A 24,013-nucleotide genomic window follows, 5' to 3' on the forward strand; every position below is an offset into this window, starting at 1 on the left:
GTGGTAGAGCTCTAGTCTTGAGAAAGCCCAAGACAGTGCTCAGGCCCTGAGCTGAAGCCCCAGGACTGGCAAAAAAAATATATCATTTTACTTTAAAAACAAAAGTGAGGGCCGGGAGTTTGGACTAGTGGTAGAGTGCTTGCCTAGCATGCACGAAGACCAGGGTTTGATTCCTCGGTATCACATACATAGAAAAAAAAGCCAGAAATTGTGCTGAGGCTCAAGAGGTAGGGCTCTAGCCTTGAGAAAAGTCCAAGGACAGTTCAGGCCCTGAGCTCAAGCCCAGGACTCAAGAGCGAGGACTCAATAACTGCATACCCAAAGCTATGGACATGGTAATGGAAATATAAACATAACTATATAGACATAAAAACCTATGACTCTATAGACATAATGTTTTATTTCTTAAATTAATATGTTTCTATGACATACAAACCCTTAGCCTAATTTTGATTAAGTTCTAGATACTAAGTCCCAGTGATTGTAAATAGATTCCCTCCTTGAACACTTGTTTGTTAAACTTGTCATTTAAATTATGATGTAAAAATCAACATTAATAAATTCTTTAAAAAAAGTGAGCTGGGCACAGTGGCTCACACCTGTTATCCTAGCTACTCAGGAGATCTGAGGATCACAATTCAAAGCCAGCCCAGACACCAAAGTCCATGAGACTCTTATCTCCAGTTAACCACCAGAAAACCAAAAGTGGTACTGTGGCTCAAGTGGAGCGTTAGCCTTGAGCTGAAAAGATCAAGCACCCATGCCCAGAGTTCAAGCCCCATTACCAAAAAAAAAAAAATGATAGGTTGAACTAATGTATTTGTTTATGAGATCAGTTACTAAAAAAATGGTTTGATAGCTTTATCAATCAGATATTTTATTCTCACCTTTATAGTAATCATAATTTCCTAATACACATACACACACATATTATAAGTATGTTAAGCCTTAGATCATCATTGAATAATACACACACACACACACACAGAAAATTGATTCCCCGAAGTCAAAAACACAAGTGACTCAAGCCAGAAGTGATGGCCTGCACTTGTAGTACAAGCTATATGGGAGACCATAGCTAAGAGGATCTCAGTTTGAAGCCAGCCCTGGGCAAAAACAGGAAATCCCATCTGAAAAAAATAACTTAAAAAACAGAGTTGGGAGTATGATTAAAGTGGTAAAGCACTGTCTTTCAAGACAAAGCCTTGAGCTCAAACTCCAGTACTGCAAAAAAAAGTAGTTTAAGCACTGTAAAACAATTAATTAATTAATTGTTTAATTATTAAAAGATTTCTTTCTAAAGTCGATTTTATATTTGCTTCCTGTGTTACTTTAAAGTTTTCTAAGAATAGGATATTACATTAGTGCAAACAGGTAAACAATACTTAGAAAAGCTTAGTTTTATAGAACAAATATTTGATCATCTACTCTGTCCCAGGCTTGATAGGAGTATGGGATCATACCTATCCTTCTGAAAGGAAGGCCCATTTTCCTGCTTCATCTACATCTGGTGTAACTCCATACCCCGCTTTCCCCACCCAGGCCCCAGTCACAGAAGACTAAGCCAGGCATGATCCATTGGCTCATCAAAAAGGCCAAGAGGTCTATAGAGCTGGCATCTTTCACCTGGTACCTGCTGGTGAGCACACAGCAAAAAGCCGTCTTGAAAAGGAAATGAGGAGTTGGAACAAGTACACAGATGAGCAACAAATGAGGCCATGTAACAGAGAACTGGACAGACAGACTGGCCAGAGCTGGATAGATGGAGGTAGAGCCTATAGAGGCAGACAATAAACAGGGACAGATGGTGACAAACAGTCACAACGGACTGAGGCAGTGACAAAAATAGATGGCTCCCAGTGGCAGAAAGATAGCAACATGGACAGACAAAAGGCAGAAAAGCAATCAACACAGTTGGTAACAGACAGAGAGACAGGAAGACAGATGGAGAAAGGAGAAAAGAGAATGGGGGAAGAAAAGGACATAGCATGGAGAGAGAAGACAGGCCAACAAGCACAAAAGCAGAATCCAGAGGCTACAACAGCAAAACCTGGACAGCAAGATGTAGGATGAGTGAGAGACTAAGAGCACAACACCTTTAGCAACAGTGCATGAGAAGTTGAGGAGAGAAAGGAAGATCAAGAGCCAGAGAGGTATGTTGGAGGCTCAGAAAACAATATTCCAGAACAAGATGTTCTAACATGTTGGGATGGAGAAAGTATCAGAACCAAGGTCTCTCTGATTTTCCCACAACCATCACTCAGCCACTCACCTATCCCCAGTCTCTCAATCCTTCATGAACCTCTTCCTCTTCCACTTTCCTTGTTTATCTAACAACTGAACCTGCCAAAGAGGAACACAACTGCCTTGAAATCTGCTTACTGAAACATCAATAGCCAAGGAAGATTAATCTAATATTACAATGAAACTGAAAAAGATCAAACATTGCACTGAAAGCCAAGAGAACTGTTCTAAGGCTCTGTTCCCTAAGTATACGCATTTTCCCCAAGATTCTTTTTTTAACCCTCTGACTCAAAGTCACTATAAGAAAGAGGACACACACACACACACACACACACACACACACACACACACACACACACACGCACACACACACACACACCTTCCATCCATACACATACCTGGAGCAAAGCATTTATCTCACAAATGAAGAAATTAGTGGCGTGTAATTGCCTAGAGGACTTAATATATTATGTCCAAGATTCTTGATTCACTAGATCTAAGGTAAGGCCTGAGAATTTGTATTTCTAACACATTTTTAGAGATTCCACTAACAGAAATTAACCTATGTCAGTTTACTTAATCCCTTTGCATCAGAATGCCTACACATGTAAAATGGACATTTTGATGGTACCCATAGAACAGAATCATTGTGGAAATTAGAGGAGACATATTAAACCTTCTGCACATTGCCTGGCACACAGGTAAGAAAGGCTATGGGATTGGCCCACGGTCTAGATTATAATCAGTCGCTATAATTGATGATTTGAGTAGTTGATTTCTAATGTTTTTGATTAACTTCCTATTTAACCCTGTTCATCCTTGACTTCTGGGATTATGCAACCAAAAAAAGGACAGAAAAGGGAACATGAAAGTATGTAGGTGACCAACTCTTTGATTTGAAACACAGGGAGAGAACACAGGTCTGTTTACAAATACCTAACTGCCTATTGACTCACCATGTTCACGCCTAGGTGAACTCAGAGCCTTATATTTTCTAGGCAAGTGCTCTACCACTGAGCCATGTCTTGAGCCCTTTTTCTCACTAGTTATTTTTGAGCTAGGGTCTTGCTACCTGATCAAATATGCACCAGGACACAGTCCTCCTAATTTCTGCCTCCCACCCTAATTGAGTTGATATCCTCACACTACCACATCCAGCGTCTTCCATTTGTATAGAGTTTCACAGAATTTTCTGCCTTGCCTGGAACTACAGTTCTGTAGGTCTCAGCCTTCCATGTAGCGATGATGATCAGCACACACCACTTCAGTAATCCACTGTTTGAGAAGTCAGTGGATCTCATATATATCCCCAGGCTGGCCTCAAATGTGACCCTCCCAATCTAACCCTCCCAAATAGCTGTGATTATAGGTATGAACCACCAGCACCTGGCTAGGCTGAAAAGCTACTTTTTCCAGAGAATGAATAACTAGCCTTAATGATCAATTGTAAGAAGAAAATACGATCCATTCTAATGAATACGTTGAGGAATGTTTGATTAATAAAGGAACTATTTACCAAAAAAGGATCTATTTAAAAAGACATGCAAGAAATTCAGTAATAATGTGCTGGTCCATTGACTCCCATTAGAAATAGAGGCCTGGCTTACAGCATTTACCAAATCCTCACAGCTAGGCAGCTTTCAAGGTACCAAAGTGAAGTCCCCAAACCAGGAATAGAAAACAATCATATCTTCAGAAGCAGAGCTGTAGCTCAAGTGGTAGAGACTTAGCCTTGAGTAAATAAGCTCAGGAAGAGTACCTATGCCAGAGTTCAAGCCAGAACCAGCACAAAAATAGAGCAAAATAAATAAATAATAGAAAACAATCATGTCTTGAGAGGCAGTACTAGCCTGCATGGCATGCCCCAGCATGCCACTGAAGAAAATCTTGAGGCCTAAATCTAGAAATGGCTAGAAGCTTGAAGCCTCCTTACCCTAGCCAATCCCAAGAAGATGTAACCTTCAGTCAGAGAGAACAGTTAGGTTACAGTGACCTCACAGGGTGGGAACTAGGAGAATGAGTATCACCACCTCTCTCTCCCCTCCTATCTCATGTGATATGTCCCCCAGCCAGAGGCCAAAAAGCAATGGCGTCTGGAGATGCCATCTGTACAGGCCTGCCTCCCAGGACAGGGAACAGATTGCAAAAGACCAGATAGTGGCCCTAACAACTCAGACAGAAGATATGCAAATCATTAATTAGCTCACATAGATGTGCTAAGTACATCCTTCTGACAGATGGCAGCATACAGCTTCAATCAATTCAGGCCTACTAATGCTACAAGCAATCAAAAGTAGAAGGGAGGCCAGGCACTGGTGGCTCACATTTGTCATCCTAGCTGCTCAGGAGGCTGAGAAAGGACTGCCATTCAAAGCCAGCCCGCGCAAGAAAGCCTTGGAGACTCTTATCTCCAATTAACCACCAAAAAGCCAGAAGTGGAGTTGTGGCTCAGGTAGTAAAGTACTATAAGTACTATTCTAGAACAAAAGTACAGGGAGAGCATTGAGGTCCTAAATTCAAGCTCTGGAACTAGCACAAAACAAAACAAAAAGAGAGAGAGAGAGAGAGAAACTTAACAGAAACAAATAGATGCTTACCACTCAACTCCATTTCTTTACCATGGTTGTAAAGTCTAGTCTAAGATACATTTTCCACACTCACTCTTGGTATAAGGCAGAGTAAAGCAGGAGTTACGCTTAGGAAAGTTTGCTGACATGGTATCAGCTTTCCAAAGCTGACTGCAGCACTTTGAGAATACCAGTGGAGGAGGCCTACTTCATCTCTGCAAGAAGGAGAAAATTAGGCCATTTCTCTTCTTTATCCAAGGATCAGAGCTGGACACAGTAGTGCATACCTGAAATCCCATTACCAGGGAGACAGAAGTAAGAGGATCATAAGTTCAACTCCAGTCTGGACTTCATAACAAGACTCTGTTTCACAAAACAAAAATTAAAAAAAAAAATAGAAAGCACCTGTTAAAGGGCTTTCAAAAGAGCCTCTAAAGAGCTGCGAGAAATGATGATTTACAGACTTGATAATTACATTAATAATGATAGGATTGGCTCAGATAATTTCTGAACATCAATTTTATGTAGTAAAGGACTAATCAAAAGAGTTGTCATTTAATTCACATAATGAAAATTGTAGTGTAAGCAATCTGACTATTGGCATAACTCTGTAATAGCCAATCAGAAGAACTTTCAGTAACTTGTCTTTAATATAAATGCTTGATGGTTACATTGCAGACCACTGATTCGAGAGAAATACTGAAGTTGGCCAGACTGATCTATTCAGCAACATTGCACTCATGTAAAAAACAAGCAGAGCATCAAACAAATTCAAGAACATAGAAAAAGTTAAAAATGCATAACAATGCTTGAGAAACCCAAGAGAGCCTGCTAAAAATGACAGAGCAATGAGATATGCCAGAAGAACACAGTTTATTTTGAAGGAAACATAAACCCTATCAAAACAAAGCTTCACATATTCTATAATCGTTTTTAGCCACTTACAGAATTTGGTCATCCCACACCCACCTTGACAAAAGAAAAAAAAATACATGGCTATAAAATCTAAGAATAATCTTGCGTGAGGTGTGTTCACAAGGGGAAAATATGTAGTAACTGTTGAGTCAGTATAACATCTCTTAAATCTTTGGAGAGATTTATAATGCATATTGGACTTTATCATGGATTCTTTCATGAAGCCCAACATCATAAAAAAAAAGTTTTCCTGATTTTGGAATTCCCAGAGACAGTATCAGATTCACAGCCATGCCTTGAATTGATAAGTAAGCTTTTGCTTTTTGTGTTCATTTCCCTTTAATTTTTGACTTTTTTCCTATATTTTTAATCTTTCCTTCAGTCATTTTCTGAAAGACAAATTTCTCTCACTGAAAGACAAATCCTGTACTTCATAGTTCATTTGTCTTTCCAGCTTCAATTCTTACATAATTTTTTGTCCCCAGAGTTTACTGCACGACAAGTGAAGAAAATAAATTTCCTAAACACACACAGACCAAAAAAAAAGGAAGAAAGAAAGAAAAAGAAACACCAGCCTCTCGTGTGCCCTTTGCACATAATCCTTAGGGTACGAGTGTTTCACGTCACTCCTGATCACGTGTGAGGAAGCTCAAACAGTGAGAATGTTTAAACCTCAGTAGATCTAGCTCCCCAAAGGACAACAGCAAGTTTTGTTTCCATTTCATTTAGGTCATGTTCTCACTCATTACACAACCCTCAACAACCTCATCTCATTACTTTCTAGATTGTGTGAACAAGTCACTATTAAAGAAACAAGGAGAGCTTAGCACTTGTGGCTGATGCCTATAATCCTAGCTACTCAGGAGGCTGAGCTCTGTGGATGTTGGTTCGAAGCCAGTCCAAGTAGGAAAGTTCATGAGAGTTTTATCTTCAATTAAGCACCAAAAAGGCAGAAGTGAAACTGGGGCTCAATTGGTAGAGTGCCATCCTTGAATGAAAAAGCTGAAGGATATCATCCAGACCCTGAGTTCAAGCCAAAAAGAAAAAAAGGGGGGGAGGGGAATGAGAAAAGGGAGGAGGCCATGGGGGAGGAGAGGGCTACATAGCTGTTAGCTAGAGTCTATCTCTGGGGGAAAAAAGCTGGGGATAGATTTCTGTGAGATGAAACTGCAACAACAAAGGAGGAAGAGAGAGAAGAAGGGTATAGAAGAAAGGAAGGGGGCAAAGAAAAAAGAAATCAGTTCATAATTGTAGTTGTTGCTTACAACCAAATATTCACTAGGAAGAACTGAGTGGCCCGTTCCTGAAGCTAGTCAGACTCACCAGATAATCACTGAAAGAGATGCTTTGCAGGATGAGGATTCAGACACTCAAAGAAGAATGGTACAGAAGGTCTCCCCAATCTAAGACTCTGTGATTCTATTTATTGACCTTACCAGTTACAGGTGTAGCCACTTAGAGGAGCAAAACCAAGACAAATGATATCCTGAATGCATAAGGCAAAGATCCATCTTATGAAAAGGCTTCTTTTAAGTAAATAATGTAGCTTTGAAGTGTTTATTTTTCAAGCCATTGACTAACCAAAGAATAAAGGAAGACTTGGGCAGCTTCAAGTAACCACTGCCAAATAGGAAGAGCACCAGTAAATAATCTGGTGATTAAAAGAGATCTGATATCAATAGTGGATAAATGTGTATTTGGTTATTTGAAATTGGATAGGGAAGGGGGGAAAACAAGATGAGGGGTGGGGGTGGGGGGGAGGGAAATGGGGACCAAGACATGAGAAAGGGTATCAATGTACGTGAATGCACCTTCTATCTGGTGAATATAATGTAACCCTTCTATTAATTACAATAAAAAACATGAAAAAAGAGATCTGATATCAGAAAGAATAAAGCCAATGATTCCACTGACTTACAGTATATCCAAATACATGTATTCTTTTGAGAGAATTTATTAAAATAGGTGGATTCCATTTAAAGTAATGCAGATTAGAAGCTTTATTGTCTTAGTTAAAGCAAAAGTTTTTATGCTTTTGATCCCCTAGCTAGCACCAGTCACTAGATTCAGGTTTTGAACAATCTGAGAGAGACAATTGAAGGTTACCTTAGATCTTACTACTAGAGAAAAAAAAACCTATTAAACTGGAAATAATCCAAATTACCATCCAGTCCCCTTCCAGAGACCACATCCCACGTATTTTAACCAGCTTTCTGTTTTATAAACATTGCCATGGCTCAACACATCTATGAAGGCAATACAACTTTACCCACAGCTTCCATCCTGTTTGCTCACTAATTATATCAACAACCTGAACCAACTTAACACTATACAAAAACACAGCTGACTTAGCAATCTGTAAATTATACATGTACATAATTCTGTACCAAAATGTGCCTCATTTCACTCCTGTTAATGTGCATGGATTCTTACTGGCACCTACAATTGCTTGATATACTAACACATATGTTCTGCCTAGAAGGAGACCGTTTCAAGTAATACTTTTGTAGCTTCCTGGCACCCAGGTCTGCCAGCCTTCCTAGCACAGATCTGCTACTTATTTCAGTGAACATTCTGACAATGAGTGCCTGCAACCCTTCAAAAACTATCCTGGAACACCACTTTCCAACATGAACATAAAGAGAAATTGGGCTCACTTTGCTTATCTGACAACCAAGCCAAGAAGATTTGAAGTGATCACTGATACAATCATAAGCAAATTAAATGAGGATTCTTTATTCCTCCTGACTACTGATAACAATCCAAATATCAAATAATGATACTTCTCCCCTTCAGATCGTCCGCAAATATATCAAAGGAAGTTAAAATAGATTTCAGCACCCACTGCACCAGTAAACATCTGAAAAATGTTTTTAAAATATATTGATAGGCCAAATAGGTACCTTGAGTCAAGTTTCACCAGAATATAATTTATTAAGAGTAAAGTGAAGGGTTTTTTGTTTTGTTTTGTTTTCTATTATACCAGGTCCAATCAGTATGTCCACTCAAGGCTGAGTGTCATAGCTCATACTTACAACTCCAGCTACTAAGAAGGCAGAGATAGAAGGGTCATGATCTGAAGCTACACTGGGAGGGAAAAAAATTATTGAGATTTCAAACAATAAACTGAACTTGATAATTCACAGATATAATCAAAGCTATGCAGGAGACATAAAGAAGAAGATGGCAGTTGAAGGCCAGCCCCAGGCAAAAGTATGAGAGCCTATCTGAAAAAAAAAAAATAGACTGTCTTCTGTCACAGTGGTAAAGCAAGTTGCTTAGCAGGCAGAAGGCCCTGCGTTCAAAACCTTGGAATTACCACACACACACACACACACACACACACACACACACACTCAATCAATAGTAAATTTCTGTTAAATGAACATGCTAGAAATAACTCCTTTCTGTTCCCTAATCTGCCTTTAACTTTTTCTAATTCTGTCCCTTAATAAACAAGGAAATTTCCTAACCTTAGGATTCTTAGTTCCTTAAGCACTTGAGACACTCCACCTCTACAAACTACCACAGAGCACCGGTGATAGCCGGTGAGAAGTGACTTGAATGTGTGGTGCCCTTATCATGCCCCGCAAACTCCTAAATCACTGCCAAATGTGAAAAGCCTGTACTTCCTGAAAACAGAATTTGGCCTCTCCTCTGCCCTGTACTTCTGTTTGGATGTGGTAGCATGGCTGTTAGCCAAAATGGATGTTGTTCTTGTTGTTGTAACATTTTCTTTAATCTCCACTGGGAAATTGTGCTTCTTGAGGGAACGAGTGGCAAGACAAGAGATGTTACTGCATCCCTTGTGGTATACAGAGCAGCCAAAGAGCTGAGGGCCTTGGCAGTTCTGCCCTTACATATATGGGGATCTGTTTATCTATACAGCATGGGGAAGGGGAAACAGACTAGATTGGATCTAAAGTTCATTTCATTCTATGTTTCTATAGTGTTCAGACACCAATTTACCTCAAACAAGACGAGCTCTGATCCATCAGCATATTATGCATATAACTTGGAGAATAATTTCAAGAACCAAAACAATGGTGCATCCAAGAAGGATGCATGAGGGTTGGAGACAGAGTTCAATGGTAGAGCACTTGCCTCGAAAGTGGGAAAGCCATCACTGGCACTGCAAAAACAAATGGGGAGTTAAAAGAGTAGTAGTAGAAGAAGAAGAGGAGGAGGAAGAAAAGGTAGACAAAGATAAAGAAGAGGAAGATGAAAAGGACAGGGATGAAGAGGAAAAATAAGGAAACAAAGAAGAGGAGGAAGAAACAAGAGGAGGAGGAGGAGGAAGAGGAGAAGGAAACCGTGATTAATAATAAGAGTATGATACCATCTAAAGGGTGCCAGTATCAGGCACTAAATGGCTTGAGCTTCACAGGACTCAGTTTTCAGGTCTGTGAAAGAGCAATAACACCACATGGGACCCCTGGGATAAAATAGCTAATATAAAGGATTACAGAGTGTTGCTATTTAAAGGTAAACTGCTGTTTATGTCCAAAAATAGTCTAGTGGATTTTAGAAGAAAACAATCAATATTTTTTAAATAGACTTTTTCCATCACAGTAAAAACACAATGCATGAAGATACTGTGTTATTTCTTTTTTAGAGTTCACATCTTTTGTCAATTCTTATGGACTGAATATTGTGAAGAGGATCACTAAAAACTGTAAACCCCACATTCTGAGGTCAGCACTTTCTCCCTTGAAATAATAGAGGAATTTTAGAGATCATCTGACTCACTCAAATGCTCTGTTTATGTTGCTCATGCTGGTCAGTTAAGTCAAGATCAAGCTTTGGAGGGAGGCAGGTGTTGAGATGGTAAGGGCAGTGTTTAACAAAAAAAGATTCACAACCAGGTGTTCTATTGACATTGTACTTGTGCTTATGTGGAGCAAGCAGAAACCAAAAATCAGCTACACTACACAGTACTGTGCCTACTGAGTTACAAACCCCAAGGTCTCCACGCAGGCCCAAGAAACTCATGGCTGTAGCTTAAAACTGTCCCTGCTCAAACCTATGAAGTCCCTATTAGATAACAAATTCTCCCGGAGCATCCAGGATCCTGCCTCTCTACCAAAAGATGAAGCTGTCAATAATACCGACATGGACGCTGGTACCCCTGGCAATGCCACCCTCTAATCTGCAAAACTGCTCCCTGTTCCCTGAGGGACCAGTAACAAAAGCAATTACAGTGCAGTCACTCTTAAATAATGATTTTTACTTAAAACCCATGAATACCTTCAACGCGTTCATGGCAGAAGAGTTTGTTTTGCCTGTTTAGTCATTATCTCTCTCTCTTACACACACACACACACACACACACACACACACACACACACACACACACACACACCATGTTCTCCCAGGTAGTTAACTGTGAATTGCTGTAAGAGCCACCTTCGTTTAAACAAGGGAGATATTAGAGAAAGGGTGATTGACCAAAATCACCTTTTCATGCTCTCACACAATAAATATTTCTAAGAAAGCCCTTAGCTAACCTACCTGATTCCTCATCTGTGTCTGTGTGTGTGTGTGTGTGTGTGTGTGTGTAAATGCTTTTTAATTGAAGTGTATCTACTAGTGGCAGAGGTCATTTTCACGGCGGTTCTCTGCACCCCTAACCAAAACTCAACAGAAGCTCATGGATTTCACCTTAATTATCGAAGCCCAGAAACCGTGCGGTGTACACATTCTCCTGAGTTAGCTCCTCTAGTGTCTGGGTGGGAGAATGCCATCTGCCAGTGGAAGGTGCTGGGTCCAGCCACGGGCAAAGGACATCGTGGGCTCCTCTCCTTCATGGGAGCTTTGGATGAACAGGTGTACAGGCCACCTGCCCAAGGCGCGCGCCCTGCCCAGCGTGTGTGCCATCCCTTCCCTCTGCCGTGGTGCCAAAGGCGTTTGCATTCGCTCCGGTGCGTCCCTCTAGGGCTCCCAGCACTCAGTGCTATGGACGCACAGACAAGTGCTGCTGCGGGCGGATGTAGTGGATGGCGGATCGACTGATAGGCTGGGTGAGTTTGGGAATTTACAGTGAGCAAGACTTAAGAGAGGCATGGGACACCGGCGGGAGGGGGCCAGAAGAGCAGAAACATGTCAGGTGTGTACCTGTGACCACTCATACTTAACCCTCTCCGTGCCAGTGCCCTCCACTTCGCACCTAAGCCCAGGAAAATCGCCTGGCCCCGGGAGGGGGGGGGGCAGCCTAAGCCACCCCACATCCCCAAGTCCCCACGCCCCTCCCCACGCCTGCCTCTCACACTCTCCACTTCGGGGGGTGGAAGGTGGAGGCGGACTCATCCTTCCATCCGGGGCGGGAGCCAGGATCCCAAGTTGCGGGGCTCTGCGCCTGGCTGTCCCCGAGGAGGGAGGGCATCTCAGGGAGCCCCGGGATCCTTGGCAGAGCGGTGGTTGGTTGCGATCCCGGGGTGCGCGCTGCGGCCAGACTCCAGACACTTTTCCTAGTACTTTGCTTATCGGCTGTCTTGGAGATGCGCCCGCCCGAGGGACGCGGGTCAGGGGCCTCCGAAGCATCCCTGGACCTGTCCCCTCCTGGATCGGGGGCGCACCAGACTCCACCCCGCCCTGCCCACCTCCCCGGCCTCCCGGAGGCAGCCTCCCCCCCCCCACATCCCCCACTCCCGAGACCCTGCTCCACACAGAGCTCCCCGGTATTCTGCAGCGGGCTCCCCGGTATTCTGCAGCGGACTCCGGGGCAGGGGGAGGCGTCTGTCAAAAAGGCACCGATTTCATCATCATCATCATCATCATCATCATCATCATCATCATCATCATCATCATCGTCTTCATCATCGCTTTTCTAAACATCTGGGTAACCGAAATCCAAATGCACCTCTTACCATTGGACCGCCGGACAATATTCTCCAAGAATGTGTTTTGCGGGGCCACCAGTCCCCTTCTGCCCCCGGCCATGGTCATCCTCGCCCGGCAGCTCGGGGTCCGGGGGCGGGGGTCGTCCCAGCTCGGCTCCTCACCGCAGCAGGCAGCGGGGCGCGCGGCGCGCGTGCGTTCCGGGATCCAGACGCCCCATGCGCCCCACGGGGCCGGGCAGGGCAGGGGCGGCGGCTGGCTCCGGCGGCCACCCTCGCGCCCCGTCCGCACCTCCCTTCCTGCGGGCCGCCTGGCCGAGCACTCGCCGCCCGCCCGCGCGGGGCTCGGCTCGCCGCAGCCGCCTCCGGGTGGGCGGAGGGAGCCGCGCGCCCGGGCCCGGGGCGCCCCCTGCCGGACGCGCGTCCCCGGCGGGCTGCGGGAGACCGGGCGGGGTGGGAGGGGGCACCGGGCCTCTGCACCCGGCAGGCGCTGCTGGATCGGGCCTGGGACGGCAGCGGCACCCTCCGGGCGCCGCGGGGAAATGTGCCTGGGTGCGCCTGTGATTGATGACCACCCCACCCCAACCGGATCACTAGAAGTCTTAGGGGAGCCCCATGTCACTTTGTCTGCTTCTGAGGCTCTGGAGGCGCCTTCGGCCCTCGCACAAGGTGTGCAGGATTCGTGAGCTTGGTTACAAGGCCAGGATTTGAACAGTAATTGCAGGAGGGTAGACTTGTAGGGTGACTGACAGCTTAAGAGGAGGCATCTTGGGTTGGCTTTACCAAGGGTGCCGATGCAGTTCCACGTTTTGTAAATTCTTCAAGCGATTTGCTAGCCAGGAAAACACACACACACACACACACACACACACACACACACACACACACACACACACACACACCACATAAATACACATCAAGTTAAATATATAGAAACACATAACATAAATACACAATACCATGTGCACATCCTCTCTGATCCGTGTGTACGGTTATGAAACAGGAGCTGTCTGACAACCATCAGAACCATGGACCTGCCTCCGAGGCTTGCCCACATTGCCATTCAGCCTTGCTTAATCAAGCTGCCTGGTTGATGTCACCATTACCCAAGTTTCCAGGACAGGAGCCAAAACAACCTTCCTTCATTCAATCCTGTGGGGGATTTCTACCTGCACCTACTCTAGACCTTTCTTTTTACTATATATTCCTAGGCAACTCAATTGTCCACACAGAAGCAACGGATGGATACTTTCAGGCTCTATCAACAGTCAACCCGAAAGTGAAGAACAAAACTAACCCTGGAACCTCCATTTTTTCAGTTAACCATCCTGATGCACCCTCGTGAATTTCATGTCATCTTGCCTCAGTCTACTTATCTCAAAGATAGATCCAATTTCTCCCTCATCTATCTCTCCATAAAATGAAGAGCACTAGGGATGATGCAGGGAACAGAATTTTACATTGTAAAGTATTGTAGTAAGGGCAACTGTCATCATTGGAAAGACTAAATAAATTGGCCCATAGCAAACTCAACCTTTGTCTATTTACAGACAAGTGAGCAGATGACTGCTGTCAGTAGTCACATACAACTTACATGAACGCTGAAATAAAAACACAGCGACACAGGCTAGCAACCGCAATTTCTTAAACACTAGCTCCGTCTAGTGGTTATTTGTTCTATTACAAACGAGATACTAATTGAGAATTTGACCCTGGAATGTATTTGGTTTATCTACTCAAAGCACTGGGTTAGGTTCATTTAAATGAAGCTCTTCAGGTTATGTTATTTATTCTGAAACCTTCCCAAGAGGATACTTTTCATGACAATGGTTTTCAAAGAAAACATCAGGCACCTTCCATCATCTTGCTTTCGGAAGGAAGATAGAGAAAAGAATAGGAGGGGAAAAGAAACTGTCCAATTGTAATAAGCTCCCATGTTGAGTAAATGGTTTTCAAAGAAAACATCAGGCACCTTCCATCATCTTGCTTTCAGAAGGAAGATAGAGAAAAGAATAGGAGGGGAAAAGAAACTGTCCAATTTTAATAAGCTCCCATGTTGAGTAAAAAAGGAAACAGATGATATTCATTTGTAAAACTTTAATAGGCCAACTGACAGCCAAAGTGTCAAAGAATACTCTCCATTTTAAATGCACTATGACAATGGTTCTCAACATGTATGCTGTGTGTGCATCTTTTTAAATACCCTATTTTTTTTTTGGCAGTCCTGGGTATGAGCTCAGGGCCTGAGCACTGTCCTTGGACTTTCTCAAGGCTAGAGCTCTGCCACTTGAGCCTCAGCATCACTTCCAGCTTTTTTCTATGTATATGGTACCAAGGAATCAAACCCGGGTCTTCGTGCATGCTAGGCAAGCACTCTACCACTAGGCCAAACTCCCAGCCCCTTAAATACCATAATTTTTAGTGGCACACTGAAAACATCTAAAAGTATACTACAGAGGCAGCCATCTTTAACCACAGTATAACAATGTCTCATGCTCTGTATCTCCCCCTCCTCCTTGGCTGACCCTCAACACATCTGTCTTTAGGAACAGAACTACATTCTTCTCTCATTCTCACTAAGATTTACAAGCTCGTGCTGTCTTTGTCTCTGATATGGCTACCTCTTTCCTAGGGCTGGTACGACAGATCACTATGCTTCCCATCTCTAACTTGCCATCTACTTTCCCTGCTCTACATTCGCTTTCAACACCTTCTCAGCTAAAAGTTATAAACTCTTCCACTATCATATTGGACTCCCAGAGGAAATTTTCATGTCACAAATCTATCAAAAATTGGCAACGTGTTTGTGAAGGATTCATAACACTCTGCTATCCACTAATTCATTGAGAGTTTCTTTACTTTTAAAATAAAGCCACTTTCAAATAAAGTCACAACTGTAAATAACTCACCAGAGTTACAGATAAAACTGCTTCTACTTTTCTCTGCAGAAAATGAACTAACACCAATTAGAAATTCAACTGAGAAGGCTTTGAGTCTGAAAGCAAAGTCCCAGAAAGATCCTCTTGTACAGTTTGGATCTAATAGCCATATATTAAGGATACCATGTGTCTTTTGTTCCTTTGGTCTTGACTTGTCTCATTGAACATGATTCCCTCTAGATTCATCCACTTCCCTGCAAATGCCAAGGAAAGGGAACCCTACTGCACTGCTGGTGGGATTGTAAGCAAGTTCAGCCACTCTGGAAAGCAGTGTGGAGGTTTCTTAAAGAACTGAAAATTGACCTTCCCTATGATCCCGCCATACCACTCCTGGGCATCTATCCTGAACATCATAACCCAAGATATGATAAGGCCACCTGCTCAGCCAGCACTATTCACAATAGCCAAGCAATGGAAACAATCCAGATGCCCTACTGCAGATGAATAGATACAGAAAATATGATATATATATGTGTATACAATGGAATTCTACATAGCCAATAGCATGCAAATTTTTATGAACAAAACTTCTCCTCCAATAGCCATATAATGTTGAATGGTTATATCCATCAGAAAATCCTGCTTTGCCTTATAGATGACCTTGCAAATTGAGAAAAAGGAGAGAATTTGCTTCGGTGGGAATTCTAGCCAATGAATTTTAAAAGGATGCACTGATATAAATATTACACCCATGTGTGGCCAACCTAATAGACACTTTTAACTTTTCGTGAAATTGGGTTATTTCCTTCAAGTGCTAAGTCAATTATACCTTATTCTCATTTCCTCTTTCCAAAAGAATAGGATATTTAACCTAACTTCCTCCCATGAAAATTAATTGAATGTTAATTATGAGTTTTCTTTTATTATTTTAACTTTTTACAGTCACCAGCCTCATTGGACAGGGGCTATAGGTTCTAAAACAATGTTTGAGACTGGTACTTGTGATAAATATTTCTATCTTGTCAACAAATACTTAATATGGCAGTGCTTGCTTGTTGTTATTTCTCTTCTTTCACCTATTTTCCTCTCTCCATTTTTGTTCTAAAGCTTGCTGTTTTAGGTAACTAAACTACAGTTTAACTTACTCCCTTCACTGGAAACATTCATTCCTCCTTCATGCTGACAGCTCATTCTCCCCTAAGAGATTAACACCCTGAAAGTATTTATTCCTCATAGCCCGCATGCTAAGAAAGGAGAGTGAAGGTGGGATTTCATTTAGTTACTGTTGCAACATCCAAACCAGTGTTCTTCTCATTGATGTGAAACTTAGCCATAATGATGGCACACTATTCCTCTTCACTTCTTTAAGACAAATGTGGGAGGGGGAACTATACTTAGTTTCTAAAAGATTAAAGTGCTTAGAAAAGTGTGGTGGTACAATATTGAATGAGCAGTGGGATAAACTAGCAGTAGTTCTACAGTTCAAGAGAAACCTATCCATACAGTTAGTGATTGGAAATCATCAGCTATGGCTTTCCAAAGAGGCTGAAAAAGGACCATTCAGAAATATGGGGACTTGGAAGAAATGGTTTTGTGGAATCTTAGAAGGAGAAAGTGAAGAAAAACACCATATAATTTTCCCTATAAAGATAAATTGTATTCAGTGACTACTCAGCCATTTGAGACCATAGCAGAAACATTTTCTGTGGGATTGATGAAACCAAATTACAGTGGGTTTAAAAGTAGAACAAAAACATACAGGTAAGAGCAGACTAATCTGAAGTGCAATTACATACTACCAGACTAGCCTATACAGAAATTAAGGTCAATTACTATTAAGTATTTTATCTCCTACCTCAAAGGCATTGACCTTTTGGATGGCTGAAATCAGAAGGAATTCACTGCATGCCTAGAAATCAGTTGGTAGTGGTAGTTGGCAACAGAGAGGATCCATAAAGCAACAGCATTAGGATTCACATGGTGGTGAAGGTAGAGGATTTATGGTAAAGAACCTAACACTAGATCTCTGATATACTAGGAATCTGGGGGGAAAAAATAGGACCTCACTTGGACTAGGGCACTTAGAGTGTCTTAGACTTGCATTGTAGCTCTCAGGTCACATCTCTATCCCAGTTTTTCACTGCTGGCTTTGAGATAGAATCTCACTTCCTAATGAGGTCAGCTGAGCCAAAATCTACTTACTTCAGGTTTCCCAACACTGCAGGGTTCACAGTACATGCCTCTATGTCCAGCTTCCCGCAGTGCAGATCGAGTCTCATGGACTTTTCTGGAATGAGATTCTCCCATTCTCAGCCTTCCATGTGGTGTTAGATGACAGATGTACATCCCTGTGCCTGGCTATGAGTTTAGAAGGGGTCTTGTAAACATTTTTGCCAGGGAAGAATTTCTATCCTAGGATATGGTCTATTTTGAAAAAGTTTCATGAGTTGCTGAAAAGAATGTATATTTTACAGCTCTCTGATGGAATATTCTGTGAGTATCTGCTAAATCCACTTAATCTATAAAGTCATCTAATTCTTGTCATTTAATTTCCTTGCTAATTTTTTATCTAGATTGATTGATGAGAATGGAATATTGAAATCAGACACTATTATTATGTTGTGGTTTATCTGAGGTTTTATATCCACTAGTGTTTGTTTTATAAAATTGAGTGCTCCAAGGGCCAGAGCATGGCCTAATGGTAGAGTGTTAGCCTAGCATGCATGCAGCCCTGGGTTCAGTTTCTCAGTACTACATCCACAGAGAAAACTGGAAGTGGTGCTGTGGCTCTAGTGATAGAATGATAGCCTTGAGAAATCCTAAGGACAGTGCCCAGGCCCTGAGTTCAAGCCCAATGACTGGCAAAAAAAAAATTGAATGCTCCAATGTGCAGCATGTATATTTACAATTATTGCCTCCAAATATTACCATTGTAGTATCTGCTGGATTCTTCATTTTATCCATGTGAAGCAGCCTTCTTTGTTTCTTATACTTTTGGTTCAAAGTCTGCTTTATCAGATATAAGTATTGCTACTCCCACTTGCTTCAAAGCTCCTTTTGTTTAGCAAAGCTCTTCCTGTTTTTTTCATTCTCACCTTACGCTTTTCTTTGCTAGTGAAGTACATCTCTGATAGGAACCAAATGGATGGCTATTAATTTTTAATTCATTCTGCCAATCTGCCTCCTTAATTAGATAATTGAGACTGCTAACATGTAGAGTTATTATTGACAAGTATGTTGTAAATTCTGTCATTTTATTGGTCTTATAGTGCTTGATTATTCTTTGATCTTTATTTACTAACCTACTCATCTAGGGAGATTTAGTCTTGCTTTCATTTTCATGACTTCTTCCTCTTTTACATTTTGTGTGGAGGCCAGACCTAGGCTTTGAAACTGGGGCCTGGTGGCTGACCCTGAATTCTTTTGATCAAGGCTAGCACTCTTCCCCTTGAGCCACAGCTCTACTTCTGGAATTTTGGGGGTTAATTGAAGGTAAAAAAGTCTCTCAGACTTTTCCTGCCTGAGCTGGCTTTGAGTAGTAGCTACGATGACAAGCAAAGGCCACTAATATACATCCATGTAGGATTATTTTAAGTATCTTCAGCAGTTCTAGTTTAGAGGACATGCATTAAGTATTATTATGAAAGATTTTATTTCTCCTTCTGTCATTAAGGATAGTGTTTCTGGGTATTATATTCTAGGTTGCAGTTAGTTTCCTACAGAGCTAAAATACATCATTCTGTGCGTTTCTATTGGTAAATTTGTGATTTTCATGGGTTTATTCATAGGTCACTTGGTATATCTCTTGCATAGTTTTTAATATTCTCCCCCTGTTAATTATGCCTAATATTTCACTATAATATGATATGGAGAGGTTCTTTTTTTTTTTTTTGCCAGTCCTGGGCTTGAGCTCAGGGCCTGAGCACTGTCCTTGGACTTTCTCAAGGCTAGAGCTCTACCACTTGAGCCTCAGCACCACTTCCGGCTTTTTTGTATGTATGTGGTACCGAGGAATCGAACCCGGGTCTTTGTGCATGCTAGGCAAGCACTTTAACCACTAGGCCAAACTCCAGGCCCCATGGAGGTGTTCTTATACTGTCTATTTTGAGTCACTGAATGTTTTAGGTGCCTTTAGCTTGCACCTCTTCTAGTCCCATAGTTTATAGGTTTTGTCAGTTAATGGTGACCAAGAAATTTTTCATGTTCCATTCATACTTCTTTAGCTATCCTTTCTTTTCTTCATCTGTGTGTTCTAAGACATCTATCTTATCTTCAAGCCTTGAATTCTATCTTCTGTTTTGTCGAGGCTCCTGGAAATTCTCCCAGCTAGGTTTTTTATTTGACTTATTAAGATATTTGTTAGCAAAATGTCTTTATTTCTTTATATTGTATTTCTCTTCCATGTTCTACACTTTCTTTTTATTTTAAACATTTCTTTACTTGAATTTCATGAAATTCATTCAGTTTATTCATGTTCTCTTCAAATTCACTGATCATTCTTACAATCATTTTTTTAATTCTTTGAGATTTTTAACTACCTCATTTTTGTTACTGTAGAGTTTTTCCACTTTGGAAGGATCATATTGATTTGTGTTTTTTATAGTTCTTGTTTTTCTTTGTTGAGATTTACATATCTGAAGCCAAGTCATCCATCAGAGGCTTTAATTACTTGTCTTCTTCCACTTGAAATATTTCCAATGTTCAGGCAGGACAGTGTAATCAACTGACTGTAGGATCCAGTTTAGCATTTGCCCACATGCTCAGGGCACTGAGTCTAATCTCCAGGTCTGCCTAAATCAAAGGGCTAGAACAAAAATGATCTGTAGTATCTTGTAGAAGAGTCAGCTCTTCACTTCTGGACTTCTTTCACTATAGAAACTTCATTTTTTGTGTGTGTGATGGATGCTGCTGAAATCTATGTGGAGTTTTTGTAGCCTGCCAGCTGGGAAGGTTCCCACTTACTCCTCAATCCCCTGATTTGTGTCCCCAAAGACAGCAATGCTCTCAGGCCTAACTGGTAAAAAATACATGCAGAGATTCAGTTCCAGGAGGTAGGCTTAAAATTAATATTGGACAAATACAGAACTGAATATAGTTGCTCTTGGTGCTTTTAAGTCTTGGAGGGAATCTGTGTGAGCAGCTTTGGTTTGCTGATATTTCACATTCTCTTCTATCACAAGATTTCTCTTTTGATCAGTCTGGAGCCTTCCCACCTCTGCATTCAAATGCCACTTTGCTTACTCATAGGACCGTCCTTTCTGAATACACTGTCCTTGAGCTGACAGGCTCTTCTTGGCTCCAAGTCACTTATTATACGATCTTTTCGTAAGATCCATAAAATACACTATATAGAAACAATACAAATTACCTGTGAAAAGGGATGATTGACTATAGTTGCTTGCCTTGATGAAGAAGCACGTATTGAGAAACATAAAGGAATCAGAGCATATGTAGCTGTCTAGATAGCTCCTTTTTAGAACAGCAAGTGCAGAAATTTTTTTTAAAGATAAATGCCAACTTGTTGTGACATCCTGTGAAACAAATGCTAGAGATTCATTCCCTTAATATTCTGAGAACTGTAGAAAATGCTGGAGACAGCCAAAATCTTATTCTTAGAACAAGAAAATGAATGTAGAAAGCAGAGGACCTTCATCTAGAGAACAGGCCCTCCTAGAAATGTAACAAATGGCAAAGAATATGGGAGTTCTCAAGGTTCTTTTTGCTTGTACCTTCTTTATGAAAGAGAAGTACATGTCAATTCTATCTAATTTTTTTTTTTACCAGTTCTGGGCTTCAGCTCAAAGCCTGAGCACTGACTGTGGACTTTCTCAACGCTAGAGCTCTACCACTTGACCTATCTAAAGTTTAATCCTCATAGACAAGAAACGGACATCTAGCCAGGTGTCAGTGGCTCACACCTATAATACTAGCTACTCAGGAGGCTGTGGATCTGAGGGTCACAGTTTGAAGCCAGCTAGGCAAGAAAGTTCATTAGACTTTCATTTCCAATTAACTACAAAAAGCCAAAAACAGGACTATGACTCAAAGTGGCAGAGTGCTAGCTAACCTTGAGCACAAAATCTCAGTAACAGCATCTAGATCCTGAGTTCAAGCCCCCAATTGGCACAAAAAAAGAATGAAGGAGGGGAGGAAGGAAGGGAGGGAGGGAGGGAAAGGAAAAGAGAGGAAGTAAATTGAAGTCTAAAATACAAATAATGTATTTTTTAATTGTATGGCCACGGTAAGCTCAAATTAGAGACACCATGGTATCAAGTAAGCCTAAACACAGGAAAAATGTTTTCCTGATTTTGTTCAAAGGGGTAAGAAATGCGTTATTTTGAAAATCAAAGTTTAAATCATTCTGGACAATTTGCTGATAGGCTACTGAAAAGATGGGTTGGAAACTAAAACTGAGTTAACTACTGGGAATCAAAATGGGCAGAATGGGTAAATCAAGTGGGAAAAGACAAACAGGAAAGAGCAATTTTTCTAAATTGTGGATGACTTCGAATATGGGCCAAATGAAAATGGGAGAAAAAAGGAAAATCAAAAATATAATATGTAGTTGGAGACCATGTGAGGTGACGAGACAGTAAGAATTTTATTATTTCTGTAGCTGAAAAGCATTTCATAAAAAGTATGCAAAATGCTTGATCTGAAATCCTTTGCATTAGTGTAATGTAAACTCTTCCCAAATTAGACTTGTGTTAGCTAAGTTTATGGGCATATTCTAGTTAATTACATAACTGTTTATAGATCTCTAGCTAAAGAACAGAATTTCAGGTGAGTAGCTGTAGATGCACAACCACTAAAGCCTGAACCTGAATGTGGGGGGCGGGGTTCATATTGAAAACCTAAAGTCAGGTTACCACATTGCAAGTTGTTCTTCTGCTTTGGACAGTGATAGTGGCTTCTTATCTTAATGGCTTCTTTCTTCTTTCTCTTTGCCCTGTTAACTTCTAGAAGCTATCAGCATGCTATACCTTATTTTATGTTCAACCACTCTTCACATAGTTGCCAAGGGAAACCAGATAAATATGGAGTGTAATATTCATTTAAGTATCCTGTATCTCAACAGATACAGGATACATTTTGTCTCAATAAAAAATAAAATGGGGGCTGGGAGTTTGGCCTAGTGGTAGAGTGCTTGCCTAGTATGCACTAAGACCCGGGTTCAATTCCTCGGTATCACATACATAGAAAAAAGCCAGAAGTGGTGCTAAGGCTCAAGTAGTAGAGCTCTAGCCTTGAGAGAGTCCAAAGACAGTGCTCAGGCCCTGAGCAAAGCCCAAGACTGGCAAAAATAAAATAAAATAAAATGTGTTTTATGACATTATTCTGAACCACCTTCAGGCTGTTCTTGCATTTTCAAAGGATTTTTGTTGTTGTTATTGTTGTTGTTGTTGTTTTAAATCAGGATTGAGGTTCTAGAGTCTAAACATCAGAGAGAAGAGTCCAGATAAGGTTTCTGGGAAACCTGGAGGAAGGGCAAAGTTTTATGTCATAAAATATGATTGAGTAAGGCCTGAAGATCTGACTTGCCATTTGGTGTCTTTTCTGTTCAATCTGATGCACTCTTTTTAGCATTTCTTGGAAAGCACAACTGGTGATAATAATTTGTTTTGGAAACATCCTTAGTTTTATTTCATTCTCATAGGATATTATGGCTGGATTCAAAATGTCTTCTGACAAAAAGGCCCACGATGTTGAATTACTTTTACCCTGATAAGTAATGTATTAATTTTTTCTGGCTACTTTTACAATTTCCTATTTGTTTGTTTATTTATTTATTGCCTGGTCCTTGAGCTTTCTTAAGGCTAGCACTCTACCACATGAGCCACAGCACCACTTCTGGCTTTTTCTGTGTATGTGATAACCAAGGAATCAAACCCAGGGCTTCATGTATGCTAGACAAGCACTCTGCCATGAGGCCACACTCCCAGCCTCTCTCACAGGCTACATTTTTATAAGGCTTGAGGGTAAAACTCTGCACATGACTCACATAGCTATTGCATATTGTGTTCCTTGTGGGCTGGTGGCCAGAGCTCTCAGATTCTCACAAGCTATTGGCTAGAGATGTCCCTGAGTTCACTGACACATAGTCATCTCCATAACAAAGCTTACAAAATGGCAGCTTGCTTCATGAAAGCAAGTAAAAGGAGGCTAGAGGGTAAGGGGGGAGAGAGAAAGAGAGAGAGTGAGAGAGAGAGAGAGAGAGAGAGAGAGAGAGAGAGAGAGAGAGAGAGAGAGAGAGAGAGACAGAGAGACAGAGAGACAGAGAGAGAGAGCGACAGAGAGAGAGAGACAGAGAGAGAGAGACAGAGAGAGAGAGAGAGACAGAGACAGACAGAGAGAGAGACAGAGACAGAGAGAGACAGAGAGAGAGAGAGAGAGAGAGAGAGAGAATATTTCCATTTTTATAGCTAATTATAAAATGGCATTCTACTAGTTTAGCTGTATTCTTTTCAATAAACAAGTCATTAGGCTCTTTCTACACTTGAGGGGAACAGGGAGCCATGTCAGAAACTGTTTATGTAGAATGATTCTGGTATACTAGACATGGCTTCCTTTG

At 41.4% G+C, this 24,013-nt stretch overlaps 1 protein-coding gene across 1 annotated transcript in view; it reads right to left on the reverse strand.

Moving 5' to 3' along the window:
- The window catches only part of LOC150038964 (voltage-gated delayed rectifier potassium channel KCNH1-like), a 141,188-nt gene extending 128,501 nt beyond the window's left edge, over positions 1-12,687 (reverse strand). The window contains exon 1 of the mRNA XM_090328109.1: positions 12,593-12,687. Coding sequence (XP_090184235.1) covers positions 12,593-12,671 — 79 coding nt within the window. The 5' untranslated portion in view covers positions 12,672-12,687. The remainder of the gene's footprint in view (positions 1-12,592) is intronic.
- Between the last annotated feature and the right edge of the window lie 11,326 nt (positions 12,688-24,013).

Source organism: Megascapheus bottae, unplaced genomic scaffold, assembly GCF_031878675.1.
Source record: "Megascapheus bottae isolate mThoBot1 unplaced genomic scaffold, mThoBot2.hap1 H_1, whole genome shotgun sequence".
Classification (NCBI taxonomy): Eukaryota; Metazoa; Chordata; class Mammalia; order Rodentia; family Geomyidae; genus Megascapheus; species Megascapheus bottae.